Source organism: Lissotriton vulgaris, chromosome 1_1, assembly GCF_964263255.1.
Source record: "Lissotriton vulgaris chromosome 1_1, aLisVul1.2, whole genome shotgun sequence".
NCBI lineage: Eukaryota > Metazoa > Chordata > Amphibia > Caudata > Salamandridae > Lissotriton > Lissotriton vulgaris.
Window position 1 is genome coordinate 1568181688 of NC_141685.1, and position 19274 is coordinate 1568200961.

Genomic DNA, 19274 nt, shown 5'->3' on the forward strand with positions numbered 1-19274 from the left:
CTGTAAATGTCCCCTATCTAACAGATTGAGTACGTTCGGAGATGAAAGACTTCAGCCAGCTCAAAGCAGGGCCCCTGAGGCCGGCCTGCTCAACACGGTTGACAAGAATAGAATAGTCAACCGTGTCGAACGCAGCCGACAAATCAGGAGCACCAATGCCTGATGAACGTCTCTATCTGCGTTAGATCTTAGGGTATTCTGGACCACAAGTATCACTGTCTCAGTCGAGTGGCATGGACGAAAGCCTATCACTACATAAATATTGGAGGGTCTGACACACAGTGTATTCTCACAGGGTACCCTATAGCAAATTCAAACCAATTGTATCAAAAACAGAAGAGTCATCCCCACGATGATCAAGGAGGGATGCCCATCAGTCACCACACGGAACCGCCCTTCATCATTTGGGATTCCACCAAGACCATTGCTGGGATAGCCAGTCAACTATCACGGTCGGGGGTCCTGATGTAAAAAGGAGCTCCACCGCCGAACAGTAAGGTCTAACAAAGGTCTAGCTTCTCAAGTTCTGAGGATGAAAAGTATCAAAACTTGGGGACTGATGTTGCAGTGCTCAAAAAGTGTGAAATAATAAGAGAGAATAGGTGAATGTAAAACAGGATAGGGGGGTACTTATAACTTTATTATGGTGTTACCCTACCTTCCAGTGTTAAAAAGTAGTAGTTAATGACAATCAGAAAATATATAAAGACCATCTAGATGTTAGATGTGGTCGACATGTTTCAGCAAATTATAGACGTGGTTGTCATTGCTTTCTTCAGGACCATACTGATAATAGTTACTGCAAAAATATGTGATAGTGAATGCAATAAGTGCTCAAAATCAAAATAAGATACAGAGATCACCTGATATCACTAGGTGTTCTGCTCCCTCTTAATATGACTTCTGGAAAAAGAGGAAACAGAGAAGGTTTGAAGACTGCAATTGAGGGTGTTCTGTTAGAAAAACATCTTGGCATTAAATACATAATTATGTTTAGTAATGAGTAACAACGTAGTTTACTGAATGCATCTAAACAATGAAGCGAATACATATAATCATTGGGCCTAATCTGTTGGCTGTCAATGAAGGAATTTAGCCCCATCTTACCATTTTTGTAAGAGGTATAGACCTCACCCCACCTGGCCACGGCTCAGGAAAGAGGAGAAGCACCGCTCTGAAGTAGAAAGAGATGTAAATATGTGCATTAATACACTCAAGCTACTAAAGGACGAAAGCCTGCCTGATTCGGTTCCAGATATTCAGTTGATTCAATGAAATTTGAGAGACAGTTAGAGACATGGGCTTCCAGAATTTTTGATAGGTAGGGTAAGAAGGAAATCGGCCTGTAATTCGTAAGGTCATATTGGTCAATGCCGGATTTTTTAGTTAAGGGGATCAGCAGAGCACGCTTGAACCTACTAGGTACCTTGCCCTGTGCAAGTGATTCATTTAATAAAGGAAGAATACTTTGAGGGATGGCAAGTCCTATTTCTTTAAAAATGTGGGGCGGGCAGATATCATCAGGCAATCCAGATTTGACTCGAACAAGGAGTTCAGAAAAGGTTTTAGGATCGATAGAAGAGAAGGTATCTAGTCTAAGCGGATTATAAAATATATCGTCTAGTGGAGTTGGAGTGGGAGAGCTGATTATATTCTGTTTTATGGTGATGATTTTTTCCCTAAAAAACTCATTCAAAGAGTCACATAATTTTTGTGTAGGAATTATAGGGGGAGCTGTCCTATCATCATTACAAAGATCATTCACTATATCGAATATCTCCTTTGATTTATTCAAAGAGTTCAAAATATTTGCCGAAAAATAATCCGTTTTGTGTTGTTGAAGAATTTTTTTATATGTTTTCCTAGCGGAGCAATAGATCTCTTTATCCTGTGATAAATAGTTAGCTCTCCATTTCCTTTCTTTTTGTCTGATATCGAGTTTTAATTTCTTCAGTTCTGGAGTGAACCATTTGTGGGCATCCCTCCCTCGTGATCTGGGGAAGCTTACCAGGGGAGCGTGGAAATCTGCCGCTTGGCACAGCCATTGTGAAAGTGCCTTTTCACTGGATTCTATATCCTCACATTGAGGGGGCAGGGTAGTGGCCAGAGTGTTTAGGAATGCAGGTAAGTCCAAGGACTTCCATTTTCGAATTTCTCTGCCCGCCTGTGGCCTAGATTTAACAGTTTTGGAAAAACAAGTAGGAGAGTAAGGAGTTGCGTCCGTAGTCGTCGGACGGGGAATACTCCTGATTCCCTGGGTCAAGGTATGAAAAAACAAAATGAAGGAGTACTACCCGATGAGGGTAAATGAAGGCTTTTTGTTTAGACAGAAGGAAATATTATTCCTTTGTTAGGAAACCCCTCACTCACCACCTGGTGGTGACTTGCTTCATCATCGGGGCCCACCCAAGTGACCTAGCGTCACTTGGGTGTGCTACAACACCTGCAACTGCAGTGGAGCTGGTTGTGAGACTTCCAAGCAGCGAGCACGGCGAAATAGGTGACCCGCCAGATCCCGCCCGTACAAACTAGTATGTTGTGTCCGGCATAGCGCCCTGCCCCTGCCTGATGCAGCCCGATTCGAGCACTAGCATTGTTTTGCAGCACCCTAAATTTTAGGTGCGCGTTCCAGAAGTTTATATTTTTTTCTTCTGATGCCCAAGGATTTAGGACTGGGTGTGTCTTTTAGGGGGCACATACCACCCACTTCCTTGTTTTGGTCCTGATGAATACCGGGGAATTTTCCCCTCATGGTAGAAACATGTCGACCATCACACAACACAGAGATAAGTAGGCCGTAACTTCCCTACTACTATCTCACCTTTGATTTTTAACCTTTGTCCAGTTACTTTTTTATTAAATCATAAATAGAAGACTACCAGGACAATTTTTAACACTTACACATTTTTGTTTGCACCCCACATCTCACAACCAGCTCCACTGCAGTTGCAGGTGTTGTAGCACACCCAAGTGACGCTAGGTCACTTGGGTGGGCCCCGATGATGAAGCAAGTCACCACCAGGTGGTGAGTGAGGGGTTTCCTAACAAAGGAATAATATTTCCTTCTGTCTAAACAAAAAGCCTTCATTTACCCTCATCGGGTAGTACTCCTTCATTTTGTTTTTTCATACCTAGATTTAACAGTCCCATTGATTGTAAATGAAAAATATATGAAAAAGTGGTCCGACCAACTGCAAGGACGTATGGAGGACGGAGGTAGAGACAAATTATATGACCAAATTTGATCCAAACTATGGCCCTTCTGATGAGATGAGGGGTGTATGTGCTGTTTCAGATTCATATCCGATAGTAAGTCCTTGACTTCTGCTGCTTGGGAGTCTAATGCCACATTATCAAACCAGTAGTTCAAGTCCCCAATTAAGATAATTTTAGAATAATTAATAACACAGGAGGCCAGTTGTTCTGCTAAAAGTGAAGGAAAAGTGGACATAACCATGGTAACCATTGTTTTGTAATACAGTCCTAAATACCTGGCAGTTCCTCAGTGTTGCCTAAAATGGTTACGACTTATCTGCCAACGAAAAGTATATCAATGCATTATGGTTGGACATCTCCAGGAAAACCAGTGGAATGCATTCGGATACACTTATGGAGTACAACACAAGGCCCATGAATTAAGTGGTGGGATCTACTGCTTCAAGGGAAACACATAAGGGATGTGTAGAGGTCTCTTTAGCACCATTAAGCATCTCCCCAAAAGGGCTTCCCATATTCTTAGATAACATAGTGTGGTCATATTTGCCAAAAGGCATGTGAGAAGAGGTTAAGAAGATAACTTGTATTGCTAACAATACGTCATGGACCATAGGCCTGAAGACATGTATGCCCTTTCACACGGAATTCCTTTGAATGTAGAATGGAAGAGAGTGGAATGCATTTGGCATGGACTTGGCAAAAGATTCTTGATCCAGCTGCCTATCTACGGTCAGGGGAGATCTCAAGGAGGCCCCTCAAGGGCGGGCAGTGTTCCAGAGCCGCTTACCAGTTCTTCAGAAAGGGACTACTTTGAAATAGGTGGAATAACCTTCGCATTTACGGAATTCCTGGAGAGGAGGGGTCGGATATGCTTACCTTTCTGAAGATCCATATCCCTAAGATAGTCGATCTTAAAGATGGTATCATCCTAAACTTGCAGCGTGCTCATTGCATTGGTCCACCATCTGGTGGTCCCTCATCATCTTCATCAAATAATAGGCCTCATGGGATAATTGTGTTGTTTCTGGAATATACTTGATGGTCCTCTCCGCTGCCAAGCTGAGAAAACAGATGCTGTGGTCCGGTCAAAAAATCTTTTTCTCTCAGGATGTGGCTCGTACTACTGCTGCTCGCCGCAAAGAATTCCTATTTCTTCGTTCTATAAATACCAGATATGGTTTGGTGCACCCTTGCTTCTTCAAGGTCACATTTAAAGATCGCTTCTACTCCTTTGATCACCCTGAAGACCTTCTCCACTTTATTTCTCATCATAAGGGAGAGGAGATGGCTATTGGAGGATCCTGAATGTGGTTTCTTTCATATATTATCTTGAATTTGTTCCATTCTTTCTTCCATTGTTGGTTTTTCGAAAGCAATGTCACTGTTCTTTCTTGTTCCTGTTGATTGTACTTCATAGCTTCATTGTGGGAAGGAGACAGTGGCAGTGTCTCTAACCTGCTGCCGGTTTCCTCGCCTAGGAGAACGCTATGTTAAGGTAGCGATTTTAAATCGAATTTGAGCAATATTTTACTGAATTAGTAATACACTGTATTTTACCTGTGTGTTTTTATAAAATTGGAGCGCATTACCTGCACCCACGCATCCATTGAAAGCAGCTTTGCCTCTAGCCCTCCTCGCTTGGGGAAACGCTAGGCTGCCGCCTCCCTCGCTCACAAGGGGGTGGTAGGCTCTTTGACCAACTTCCTGTGCACTTCCTGGTCCACTGGGAGCGGTTAGCGCTCTAGTGGTTACTCACAGCGCTATATAGCCCTCGCGCCTTCCTGAGCGCGCAGCGATCGCGCGCAGCCCCGCCGAAGACCCGCCTAAGAGCTGCCCGTCTGCGCCCGTCCGCGACAGGACGGGACACAGGGGCCAGGGACATTGCTCCGCCTATTTTTCCACATTTAGGTATGTGCCCACATCGTATCACCTACACCTCTCATGCTCTATTAGACTTAAAACCACAGACAGCATGTGGTTCTAAAATACCATGGCACACCGTTGAAGGATCATTTTCATGTCTCCAATGTTATCACCGACTACGTGGTAACAACGCCCAACGCAGGAGCCCCTGTTACTGGTCTGAAGGCTTTCCTCCTAAATGTACGATCCCTGCCTAAACACCAGCATGAGGTATGGGACCTGGTAAACTCTATCCAACCAGACATATGTTTCCTCACTGAAACTTGGATGAAACCCCACACCTTCACAGCCGTAACATTAGGGATCCCAATTGGATACAAATTGAAACATCTAGATAGAGAAGGAAAGACAGGCGGTGGACTAGCAATCATACATAAGGATGATCTAAAGGTCACCATATTTTCACAATATCAAAGTCTGCAATTAGAAATGATGTTTTTTAAAATTGCCCTTACTAGCCACACCTTCTGGAAAGGAGCCCTTGTTTACCGCCCACCAGGACCAAACCCCGATTTTTCTCTCCTTCTCCAAAAACTACTAGCTCCCCAACTGAAATCCAATGAAGACTTCATTCTTCTAGGGGACTTCAACATTCATGTAGATGTACCAATTCTACCTGATTCTTGTGCCCTAATCACTGACTTGCTAAACGTAGGTCTAGAGATAAAAAATACAGGACCCACGCATAATGGCGGCCACACGCTAGACCTTGTTTCTTCCAATGGTCCCAAGTTCACCTGTCTTCCAGCCAGAGAAATTTTATGGACAGACCACTTTCTTCTAGAATTCACACTCCTTACTCCCAAAAGACCGATAAATAAAGGACCCTCCCTCCCTTCTTGGCGCCGTCAATGGCACAAAATCTCTCTAAGCAATCTACAGGAAACGTGGGTACAACCCACTATATCAGCAGAAGATACAGTGGATGTAGCATTGGACAAACTTACAGCCTCAATCAAACAAGCCATTGACACTTTAGCCCCTTTAAAGCTATACAAAGAACATCCAGCCTCCAAACAAGAAAGCTGGTACACCAAGGAGTTAAGGGAGGAAAAACAAAAATGTAGGCAAGCCGGAAAAAAATGGAGGAAATATAAGACCAAGGATACTAGAGCGATTTTTCATCATGCTCAATCTCAGTACTACAAAAACATCAAACAGGCTAGGAAAAATCGCCTCCTGCAACAACTAGAAGACGCCACTAACTGCCCAAAGGAGCTTTTCAAAATCCTCCAAAACTTTGTTAATCCTGCCGCATGTGAAAGTGCAGAGGAGTTCTCACAGACTTTATGTGACGAGATATCGTCTTTTTTTGAAAGTAAAATTGACACTATATATGAGAAAATAGTGGCTGCCAATAACAGTACAAAGGGTGCTAGCAGGATTATACCCCCAAACTTGCCCAAAGACAGTGGATGTCCCATATCACACTTTCCCCTTATTGAAAGTGCAGATCTCCCTCACCTTATTACCTACATTAAATCAGGGTCTCCAAACGACCTTCTTCCTGCTAAGATGGTTCCTCCTCTGCTCCCTCTCCTGGGCCCCTTCATACAGAATGTCATCAATACATCTCTTATGAAAGGACAAGTCCCAGCAGACTGGAAGAGGGCGGTAGTAAACCCAATACGCAAGAAAGCTGCCTCCCCATGGACCGACCTTTCCAACCTGCGTCCTATTTCACTCTTACCATACATCAGTAAGATAGCTGAGAAGCATGTGAACACCTATCTGTCACAACATCTTGAAGCGACGGAGGGCCTGGACTATTCCCAATCTGGGTTCAGGCCAAACCACAGCACCGAATCTGCCCTCCAAACAGTGACCAATGACATCAGAATGGCACTGGATGGGGGCAATTCTATGATTCTGGTGCTGTTGGATCTCTCCGCCGCTTTCGATACGGTGTCTCACAAAGTGCTTCTTGAGCGACTAAAAGACGTAGGTTTGGAGGGCACGGCATTGGCATGGATGGAAAGCTTTCTGTCAGGACGCTCTCAAGAGGTTAGGCTGGGCTCCCACAAATCCATCCATAGGGAGCTCAATAAGGGAGTGCCACAGGGCTCCTGCTTAAGCCCTACACTTTTCAATGTGTATGTGGCTCCCCTAGCCAACCTAGCAAGATCATTTGGGTTTACACCAGTGTCGTACGCTGACGACACCCAACTCCTCTTTCCCTTTAAAGATCTGACACCTGCGATAAAAAAATCTTTCGCAGAGGGAATGAGAGCAATATCTGCTTGGATGTCAGCAAACTGCCTCCAATGCAATATAGGAAAAACGGAGGTCATGTTGTTTGGGCAAGCAACAACACACTGGACACCGGACTGGTGGCCCCTGGAATTAGGCCCCGTCCCTAGCCCTAAAAACACAGTGAGAAATCTAGGAGTGTTAATAGATCAAACACTTACCTACAAGGACCACGTAAACCAGGTGGCAAGCACCTGCTTCCGAGCCATCGGTATGCTAAGGAGAGTGTTTCCCTAACTGCCAGACTGCCATAGAAAAACACTAGTGCAGGCATTAATCATCAGCAGAGTGGATTACTGCAACGGCCTTCTTTTGGGAGCAAATGAAGGGCAGATCAAAAAACTGCAAGTAATCCAAAATACGGCAGCTAGGATAGTCCTCAATGCCCCCCCTAGGACTCCCTCCCTTCCCCTGTTGACCAAACTTCATTGGTTACCAGTGAGGAAACGAGTGCAATTTAAGACCCTATGCACAATTCACAAAAGTGTGATAGGTAAAGGCCCTAAATATCTGGCCAACATCTTTCTGCCTTATGCCCCTGGGCGAATCCTGCGCTCTGTGAACCAACAACTTTTGCAGGTGCCCAGAATTAAGAAGGCCAGACAAGGGGGGCGAGCCCTTGCCCATCTTGGACCAAAGCTCTGGAACTCTCTGCCTTTTGAGATAAGGACACTGACCAATCACCTGACCTTTCGCAAGGTCTTGAAAACACATCTATTTCCCATTAACTGAAATAATCTCTCTCTCTAAATGCTCCATTCTCCTCTTCATTTAACATCTGAGGATTCACTTACTGGCAAAGCGCGGAGATACCCCTTCGGGGGTCTATTCTTGCGCTATAGAAGAATATAAAATAAATAAAATAAATTGTTTCATGTTGTTTTTTGGTTCTTGCTTCTCCATGTAGATAGTCATCTCTCATTTTTCCTTGTGTTTCCTCCACAGGTATTTTTTCTTCATTAAAGAATCATTCCTTGATGTCTCCTCACCCTTACCCTTTCGTTTCCACCCTACAGTTTCTAATTGTCTCAAATGTTTGCTAAGTTTTCATGTTTCCTACTCATTCGTTGTCCTTTTAATCTTCTTGGATTATCACTTATTTGTATTACCTTACATTCTCATTTATTCTGTATCAGTCCTTTCTCTTTGTTCTTTTAATGTGCTCCCTTTTCCCTCCTTTCTTAATTGGCTTATCAGTTCCCTTCGCCCTCCGGTTTCCCTTGCTGGCTCTGTTGCCTGTCTTCCCCTTGCGGCTCCCATCCCCCACCTATCTTTCTTTTCTTGGATGTGTATTCCGATTTTCTTGACTGCAGTCGTCTGGCTGCCTGTCAACTTTTCTTCCATTATCTGTTTCTTCTCTCTTCCTCTGTTTCTTTTTTCCTTTCTGTTTTCTTTCCTTATATTTCTCCTTCTTTTCTTCTCTTCTATTTCGCTTCTAATTCTTTTTACATTTTGTTTTCTGATCTACTTTCTCATAAAATTCTGGTCATCATACTGCATTTATTTGTTTTTACATACTCAATTGTTCATATTTAAATGCTTTCATGGTTTTATTCTTGGTTTCTCCGATAGCATCTATATAATTTGGCTGAATTGTTTATTATTATTAATATTATTATCAATGTATATAAATGGTAATGGCTGATAATTTTCGGATTGTCTCATGGAACGTAAAGGGTTTGTGCAATCCTGTTAAAAAGCAATGGGTACTTACCCACCTATCTAGACTCCAATGTAAAATTGCAATGTTACAGGAAACCCACCTTAACGAGAGTGACGTCAGTTCCCTTAAAAAGCAATGGGTAAGTCAAGTCTATTGTTCCCCCTCTAAAGATAGAAAAAATGGCGTTGTAATACTTTTCCATAAATCTTTTCCCTCAAGATAGAAAAAGAAGAAAAAGATGAAGAGGGTCGGTGGCTTCTCCTTCATACTACCATTAATGGTTCCCAAGTTTCCCTACTCAAAATTTATGGACCCACAGGCATTGATTTGCAATTCTGGCAATCCATGTCCCTTACTTTACATGCATGCACTAGCCATAACCTCATAGTGAGCAGTGACTGTAACCAAGTTATGGACCCCTTCACAGATAGGAAGTCTTCCTCTAAGTACTTCCCCAATAAAATGCAAAAAACGTTTGCTAGGACCATTTCTGCAAGGGGTCTGGTAGATGCATGGAGGATTCTTAATCCTGACAATTTAGAATACACATTTTATTCACCTACTCATAACTCCACTTCTAGAATTGACTATATATTCTCCTTTCACACCTCATACATGCAGAAATTGGTTCTATTCTCATTTCAGACCATGATCCTGTCTTAATTAGTTTAGATCTTCCCTCTTTATCTCCCAGATTTCGTCGTGGGCATTTTAACAATTGCCTTCTTTAAGATCCCACCTTTCTCAGCCGCTTTAAAGATTTCGTCTCCGAATTCTTTCTTATTAATTCTACTCCGGATATGCTCTTTCATACTGTTTGGGATTCCTTTAAAGCTACTGCTAGGGGATTCATTATAGACGATATAGCTACTAAAAGGAAGCTGTTTTGCAATGAATCAGCCTATTTACTTCCCTCTATCAAAAATTTAGAACATCTATATTATTCATCTAAGAATGCTGACTCTCTTAAATACTTGATTCAAGCTAAACTAGATTTTAATAGGAAATCCACAGAAGAGTCTTCGGGGACTTTGTTAAAAATTAATGCTAAATTTGATGGTAGTCGTAACCGAGATGGTAAGTTATTGGCGAATTATTTGAAGGTGACATCTCAAAGATCTAGAGTTGTTAAGATTATCGACGATCACGACATCCCTCATTTCAACGACGAAGAAATTTTAACTTGCTTTACAGATTTTTATAAGTCCCTTTACACTCCAGAATCTTCTCCTTCGGTAGCCAATTTGCAGCCTGATTCATCAATCTCCCGTTTTGCGAGGCCCTAATAGCGAATTATAGCGATTCGCTATTAAGGACTCGCAAAACGGGATTCATGTAGGATTAGCAAAATTAATTGCGATTCCTACTGATTCCTTATTTGCGATTAGCAAATTGCTAATCGCAAATAAGGAAAAACTCCCCATTCATTCCTATGGGCCAAAAGGCCCATAGGAATGAATGGGGAGTATTCCTTATTTGCGAAGTCCGGGTTGCCAGCAATGGGAGTGAACGGCGATGGAAAAGTGGTGAGCTCCCGAGGCTCACACACCGCGTCCCACACTCTTAGCGGGACCCGGGTGATAAAGGAGGCGTAGAGATTAGGCGGGCGATGAATGCGCCGCAGGAACGGGACCTCCTGGAGGGTACGGCCTGCAACTGCCTGGTCTTGAAAGAGCCAGTGTTTGTCCGATTCCCACCGGCTCCACTCCACCAGGTACCGGAGCTGCGCCGCCTGAAAGTACTTCCGGAGGTCCGGGACTCCGAGACCTCCCGCCTCCGGGGCAAGCATGGAGAGGACCCGCTTCATCCGAGGCTTACGGCCCTACCACACAAAGCGGGAGATGTCTGCCTGCGTCTGCCGTATCCAACCCACGGGGGGCTGAAGAGGTAGAGCGCGAAAAAGATACAGGATCTGGGGCAGTATCGTCATCTTCACCGCTGCGATACGGCCCAGCCACGAGAGTAGGCCCTTGTTCCATCGACCGAGTTCCTCTTTGATCTTTTTGCCCAGAGAGGAATAGTTAGCTGCGACCATGGCAGGCAGGGAGGGAGCAAGCAAAATGCCCAGGTAAGGCACCGTGGAGGAGGACCACTGCAAAGGGAAGAGACTTTGAAGGTCCCGCCTGGCGTCGGCAGAGAGCGACACATCCAGTGCAGCCGACTTAGCCATGTTCATTTTAAAGCCCGCGACGCGGGCAAAAGCGTTCAGTTCCTGGACGCAGGCAGGGAGTGACCGCCTGGGGTCATCTAGGGTCAGCAAGACATCGTCCGCGTATAAGCTGACAGTATGTGTGTATTGCCCCATCTTCACCCCAATCGCGTCCGGGTTGTCGCGGATCCTCTGCGCAAACGGCTCCATATAAAGGGCAAAGAGGAGCGGCGAGAGGGGGCAACCCTGTCTCGTGCCGCGCTCAATGGCGAAGCTGCTGGAGCTGTGTCCATTGACACGTACTGACGCCGACGGTCTCCTATAGCAGTTAAAGACCATAGTGCGGAACTTCTCGCCGATCCCCAGTTTCCCCAAGAACCAGCTCGAGGTAGGGCCAATGAACCCTATCAAAGGCCTTCTCCGCGTCGACCGATAGCAGCATCCGTTCCCCCGGGACGCGTGAGGCCTTTTCCAGCACGTGCGTCACCCTCTTCGTGTTGTCGACCGTCTGCCTACCGGGTACAAAACCGGCCTGATCCGCCTCCACCAAACCTGGTAGGTGTAGACCCAGTCTGGCCGCCAAGATTCCGGTGTAAAGCTTGAGGTCCACATTCAGGAGCGAAATGGGCCGGTACGAGCCGCACACGGTCCGGTCCTTCCCCGGCTTGGGGATAACCGACACAGTCGCCGAGAGGAGGTCCGGTGGGATGGCACCCGGTTCGGAGAAGGAATTGAACAAGCGAGCCAGGAGAGGAGCGACAGTGGGACAGAAGGTCCTGTAGAACAAGGCCGTGTAGCCATCCGGGCCCGGGGCTTTACCATGCTTCAGCCGTGCGATCGCGGAGATGACCTCCTCCACGTGAATGTCCCTCTCTAGGTGGTCCGCCTGGGAGGGGTCCAAGGCCGGGAGGGTCACGGATTCCAAATAGGCCTCAGCCTCTCCCGGTGGGGAAGGTTCTGAAGCGTACAGTGCCTCGTAAAAGGAACGAAAGGTATCTGCCACCTCCGCGTCACCGGAAACCGGGATCCCATCCACTCCCACCAGCTCCTTCACCACATTGCGTTGCTGCGCAGCCCTGAGCCTATGGGCCAGGAGCTTACCGCACCTGTCTCCGCCGGTGTAAAAGGCATGTTTCAGGCGCAGCGCTGCGTACTCCGCCCGATCTAGATCCAACGCAGAGAGGAGTTTCCGTGCCGCCTTCAGTTGCTTCCAAACACGAGGAGCCCCCGTTCGGTGGTGGACCTGCTCAAGCTCCCTAACCTGCGCCGTCAGTTCCTCCCTCTTGCGCTGGCGTTCCTTGTTTTCCGCCGAGGAAATGGAGATAAACTCTCCCCTGACGACTGTTTTCAAAGCCGCCCACTGCGTAGCCAGGGACGTGTCAGAGTTGTTATTGTGGGTCAGGTAGTCCTGGATGACTTCCTCCACTCGCTTCACTACCGATTTCTTATGGAGAAGCGTGTCCTGAAGCCGCCACATCCCTCTGGAGGGGGGGGCCGCCGGCCAAGCAAAGACCCCGGAAACCGGCGCATGATCGGACAGGGACAAGACCCCGATGTCCGCCGCCGTGGCGGCCGAGCGAAGCGGGCCGCTCACCAAAAGATAATCCAACCGCGAATAAGTGCGGTGTGCGTGGGAAAAATATGAGTAGTCCCTAACGGTGGGATGCATGGTGCGCCAGAGGTCATGCAGGTCCATCTCCGCAATCTGGTCCTGTACCGCCTTAGAAAGCTCCCCTGTCTGCGGGAAGCGCTGGGCAGACCTATCTAGAGTGGAGTCGAAGACCATATTCAGGTCTCCCCCCAAGATAATATGGCGATCGGGCGAGGCAGTAACGTCCACCAACACTGATTCCAGGAAACAATCCTGGTGGTCGTTGGGGCTGTAAACCGAACCGACCGTAAAGGCAAAACCTCCGAAGCGCATGCGATACACCAAAAGCCTCCCCTTCTGCTCAGCATGTTTATACAACACCTCCCCCCTAAAGGAGCTGGCTAGAAGAATGGCCACCCCAGCGGTCTTAGTCGCAGCAGAGGAAAAGAGTTGCGTGGGGAACTTGGCAGAGCGCAACCTATGGCAATCTCTGGGAAGTAAATGGGTCTCCTGCAGGAGGCAGATATCCGCCTGCGACCCCTCCAACAGGGAGAGGCTCGCCCTACGCTTCACGGGGTTATTCAGACCCTTAACATTAAGGGTCACTACTTTCAGGGGTGGCATCGCCTCCAGGGAGACAGCGCGCTATGCAGCAGGCGGGGGATCAGCGGAGGGGGCGCGCGGGGCAGGGGCGCAGGGAAGGCCAGAAGCGGCATCGTACACGTTCGGACAGCTGCGGACGGGACCCCCCCCCCACAACAAACCAACAGTGAAACCCCCCCAAAACCCACTTATGGCAACCAGCCAAAACAAAAAGCAGAAAACAACACCCCATAGTCTCAGTCTAGCCCAAATGGGCGAGTCTGCAGAAAACAGTCAAGTGGTCGTCCAGCCACACACCACCCCCCTCGCCCCCCCAGCCCCCAGCCCAGCATCGTTAAAGCTAAGAGCCTCTCCCCCCGGAGAAAAGTTAGGCCGTTAAGGCCACACCAGTAGATTCAGGCAAGTTCCTGGCCGCAGTCCTCAGGGCCTCCGCCATTTCAGCTCTGATGGTGGGCGAGTCTGGACGACTCGCCGGCGCTGACGATGGGCGCCTTCTCGACCTCCGTCGGCCCCGCCGCTCGGGGCGCCGCCATGCGGGTGTAGCCCCTTCCTCCTCCGTAGCAGTAAGGCCCAGCACTCCGCAGACATCTTGTAAGGAGCGCAGCTGATGCAGCACCCCATTCCATCGAAAGATAAGACGGAAGGGGTGACCCCAGGAATAGGCTGTCTCGTGCTCTCGCAGAAAGTCTGTAGCGATGCGGAAAGACCTGCGCTTCTGCAGTGTGATGGCGGACAGATCCTGATAGAGCGCCACAGGTCTTTCTCGGAAGGTCAGTGGTTGCTTCCTGCGGGCCTCCGTCATGATGCGCTCCTTTAGGGGGAAATCCGGCAAGAATGCTAGGATATCAGGCGGGGGTGCCGATGACTGGCGTTGGCGGCCCACCCTGTGTGCTCTGTCAATGCGGATTGGGAAATCCGCTCCTTCCTCCAAGATGTCGCGGAACAGGTCCTGCAGATAAGCCACTAGGTCCGCACCTTCATCCGCGGAGGGAACACCCCGCACCCGGATGTTGTTCCGCCTGGACCTGTTCTCGAGGTCCTCCGAGTGGGCCTGGAGCTCGACACATTGCTCCCGGAGGCGGAGGACGTCCTGCTGGAGATGGGTTATCTCCTCATCGCGACGTTGAGCCGCCGTCTCCACAGCATCGACCCGCTCGCCCAGGCCCTCGACTTCCCTGCGCACCTCCCGGACCTCTCCAGCCACTTCGGTCTTAAGAGTTTGAAATTCCTCCTTGAGGGAGCTGAATAAGTCCTCCATGAAGGACCGCGTGACCGGCGGCTCGCCCACAGTTGCGTCCGTTGATGCCCGGGAGGCCCCCGGGGACGGCTGCGTCCTGTCGCGTAGTTGCTGGGACCTGCCGAGCATTTCCGGCAAAGTGCGATCTCCTCGTGCCGCGCCACGTCTTCCAGTCATCTTGGGGCCCGGCAAAGCCCAGGGTCAGTTGCTGTAGGTGAGCGCCGCCGCTCGCGGGCACCAGATGTGAGGCCCTCGCCGAGGACAAGGGTAGTGCGTCACAGGCGACAAAATGGCGGTCCGAGCCTGGGCAAGACGGCCCCCGGGCCAGTAGGGCAGGCAGCAACGTCCGGAGTGTAGGCCTCCCGCCTCGTGCTCCCAGGGAGGGCAGCAGATGAGTTGGTGCCAGGACGAGCCGAGGCTCCCGTGTGAGAAGGGCGCGGGTCGGGGTCACTGGGTTCAGCCACACAAAGACAAGATGGCGGGAGGGTGGAGAAGGCAGCCCGGGCCAGCAAGTCCGTGGGCGACTCTCAAATGGTATCGAGTCCGGAAAGTATGAAACCGATGCCTCCCTCCACCACCAGTTGATTTGCCCGGCTCGGGCACTGCTCGAACTCCGCCATCCAGCTCCTCTAGGCGCGGAGTTCGCAAGTCGTCACCCTTCGAGACCCCGGGAGGGGGGAGACCGCCGGTGCAGGGCTAAGGTCCGTCGCCCAGCAATGGTGCCCGCCACCAGGGCACCGGCCAGGAAGCCACCTCACTCCGCGGAGTCCGTCTAGTCCGCTCCCTCGGGATCTCCGGCTTTCCGCTTTTCAGCACTCGGGCCAGCCGAGGCGCGCGGACAGCGCCGCACTACGCTCCGCCTCCAGGCTCTTCTCCTCGGGGCAACCCGGGCTCTACTCCTCGGAGCGATCTCCGGATAAACTTTTCGGGAACTTCCCCCGGGGCCACAGAAGTCAAAGTGGCACCAAAATGTGCCCCTCGAGCTCCGGCACAGCCCTCTCACCCGCGGTGCAGCCGCGGGGGGAGAGAAGCGCAGAAATCAGGGCTCAGGCTGAGCTGGGCCGGAGGAGCTGCGGGAGGAAGCGTCTGCTCACCCCGCCATCTTGGCCACGCCCCCTCCCACAATTTTTCTTTAGATGAAAATTCACCCAAATCAAAGATGTGCAAAGTCCGTAAAGCTGGAAAGTTGAGAACTCAAAATAATTCACTTGCGGAACTCATATTTTACACAAACATTTCATGGACATGCTTTACACAACAAAATCAGGCTCAAATAAAGATGTTTCTGTTCAGTGACCGTAGTTATAGTTGTAGCATATTGACTTTATTGTCTTGACGACATGAGGCAGACATTAAATTAATATACCAATAATGTCATAAAAAAGAACACACCTTGTGAAATGTAACACAATGCCAATTGTCATTTTATTTCCAAGTTATGTTGGACAATGAGATTACATTATGGAATATCTCACTCAAATACATAGTATAAAATGCACGTTTAAAAATTGCTCTTTAATTATATAATTTTACAAGAATTAAGAAACAAGTTTACTACATTATGAGGTTTATTAATAGTGCAAATAAAATCCTTGCTATGCATACAATGGGGACATGCAGCAATGGCCACTATACTGATACGTCTGGTGATATGATCAAAGCTACAAAGCAGTGACAAAAACAAACAAAGGACTATTGCGGAAGTGTGGCTGGTGCTGCATGTACCAAATGTATCCTCAATTAAAAACAAACCATTCCGTCTTAACGACGAAGGCTGTCAATTGTGCACGGTAAATACCTTAACTTATTAAATCCATTATTACCCAGAAAACCCTCCCGCCCCTCCCCGTCCCCCATTCACAGCAACATTTTGTAAAATCTCAGTTGCTAAAAGTAAATATTAAATTATCAAATTGCACAGAAAAATACAATCATAATGTAAAGCGGTAATACTGCTTGCTCTAGCAACCGGCGGAGTAGTAATTAAACTACTTCAACTAGATGAGACTTTTGTATTCACTGTTGCTATCACCATCTTTTAAAGAAAAGCAGTATTTTAGCATAGGCAGAATTTATCAGTCCTTCTTTTTCTTCTGAGCATCCACATTCAATGCTTGTTTTCAATGGACATTCGCTTGATGTGATGTAGAAGGCTGTCTCTCTCCATCTGGAACTCCGCAAGAGCTAGTTTCGTCTTGGCCAGTTCTTGCTTCAGGCATTCATTTTCGTCCACGAGCTAAAATCATAAAAGTATAATACATTTGTTTATTTCATAATTAGGAAATGAAAGAAGAAATTCTATTAGCCAACATACTGCGTTTTTTACCCCTATGGTGCCTACTTATTGATGATAAGGCTAATGGACAACCATAAGATTGGAAAAGCTGGATTGAACAGGCATGGCGTGTTATCGCTCAAGAGTGATGAATCCTGCATTGAGCGTTATTAAACGTCTACACCAGAATTTGAAATACTTTTTCAAGTTCACCTGGTGTGTATCGATCTATACATAATACAAACCGTGTATAGTGCATCTCCATGCTCCAAGGGCGAGGCCAGTGCTCCATGCGGCAAGCAAAGGCTATTTACTGCCTTTGACCACCACACTAGGTGGCTCCAAATTAAAATAAAAGAATAGGAAAATATCACTCTCCTTAGCTGAGGAGGAGACTCCACAGGCAAATGTTGTATGTGTCAGGAGGGCCCAAATTAATCGCACCATTACTGTTTTTGAAACATAAAAATTGAAAATACATCTAAAGTACTTACCGCACAGTAGAAAGTGTGACGTATCGGAGGCATTGAAGCCTTTCCCTCCCAAAATGTCAAGAACCTCTTATGGTATGACATGATCAGCTGAATGGACAGGGAATACAGCTCTTGAAATACAAGATGGCCATCCTAAATGGATCTTCCCAACCACACCCTTCATACTGACAGACCAGCTCCTCATGAACCCTCCATCCTTCATGACCCTGGAATTCTAGCTGTATGTGTGACAAGTGGGAAAAGGCAGCAATCAGGGTATAGCTGACATTTGCACTTCAGGTTATTCATTCTTACTTTACCTGCACTTGCACTTTGGTGTTTTTAAGTTGGGCTAACAAGGGAAACTTGCCTTCTTTTTCCTCAAATGAACACAGCCGGCCGCCATTTTGGTCTGCGGTCTAGCTGTTGGAGCTGGATGTGCAATCAAGAGGATGCCTATGTAAAGTTGCTTGCAGTGTGTCCGCGCTGTGGGCACACCGAAGGCATGTCAAAGGCAAACCTGATCTCAAACAGCAGCCAGCCACACTGCCCGTTTAGATTTGGGTTGTCGCACTATTTAGGGGGAGGATATAGACAAGCATCTCACCTATACTCAAAAGCAGCTGTTGGACAGCATGGTGATAGGTATGTCTGACAATGGGTTAATTCAGGTGGAAAGGATGGATGTGTGAGAAGGGTTACCTCTGCTCTCTGAAAATTAATGCCTGTGTTACTTCTAGAACAGAAGGTAACAGGAGTAAACATTTTAAATGTGCTTTGTTAAATGCAGGTTCTTTAGTCAAGCATGTCACTGAAAGCTATGATACTATTGGCTCTGAAATGAAACATGGACTGCGTAGAAGTCAGCAGCAGATTTTCCTCGTTTGCAATTCGGGTTACAAGATTTACCATTCACTTATACCCACAGAAGTTGTGGCAGTTTTGCAATAATATACAATGCTTAACTTAATGTTAAGCTATTGAATCTGGACTTTTTCAGCCAGAATTGTAGGGTTCACTATTATGCATTCTCCTAAATACTCCATTGGAAGTGTTCTCTGTTATGAACCTCTTAGGTACTGCACAAGTTCCACTGATTCTTTTGCTGTTTTGTTAATCACCTTGCTGTTAAACCATACAACCTGTAATGTTTTGGGAGACTTCAATGTGTGAACAGAGCTACCTAGCCATTAGCAGCCCTCATCAATGTGCTATCTACGCAACACCCACCACAATTCATCAACGGGGCTACACAACAGAGTGGTGTCAGTTAGATCTTATTTTTGCTCCTGATAAGTCAGTGGTTTGCAAGAGTAATCCACTTGTTTGGACTGATAATTTCTTCATTAACTTCTAACTACTTTTTGTCTTGTCTGAGAATTTGGTGGCAATGGCTAAAAATACTCTAGCTTTAAGGTATCGTCCAAGGGCTAGATTACTATACAAGAAGTTCTCTCTGCTTCTAGCACATCAAATACTGTTATCTGAGAACAGCTCAATAGCACATGATTATGGTAATTTTATAAAGGAGATGACTTCCATGCTAGAAGTGGTTCTTCTTCTGTCCTCTTCCTGTTTCCGACGTACTAATTCTTCTACCTCTCGCCAACTGCCCTCCCCTGGTATGATACCTTCTTGAAGGAGGCTAACAGAGCTTGCAAAAAGCTAGAAAATCGTTGGAGGGAGGAGTCTACCCCTAATAGTAAGTTGGAGCTAAATGTAGTTTTAAATAAATATAAATAGCAGGTACAATCAAGGAAAGTCTATTTTTATTTTGCTAATAAAATTCTTGCGGCACAGAATACTTTGAAGGTGTTTTTCAAAGACCTATGCTGAGTCCTATCATGTGTTAGTGACCTTATTGCCAGTGGCAGACCTACATTCACTCCTACCA

General features: G+C 47.1%; 1 protein-coding gene across 1 annotated transcript in view; it reads right to left on the reverse strand.

Annotated features, from left to right (window-relative positions):
- Positions 1–16040: 16040 nt before the first annotated feature.
- Positions 16041–19274, reverse strand: part of BLTP3B (bridge-like lipid transfer protein family member 3B) — a 349381-nt gene continuing 346147 nt past the window's right edge. The window contains exon 21 of the mRNA XM_086918075.1: positions 16041–16868. Coding sequence (XP_086774201.1) covers positions 16740–16868 — 129 coding nt within the window. The 3' untranslated portion in view covers positions 16041–16739. The remainder of the gene's footprint in view (positions 16869–19274) is intronic.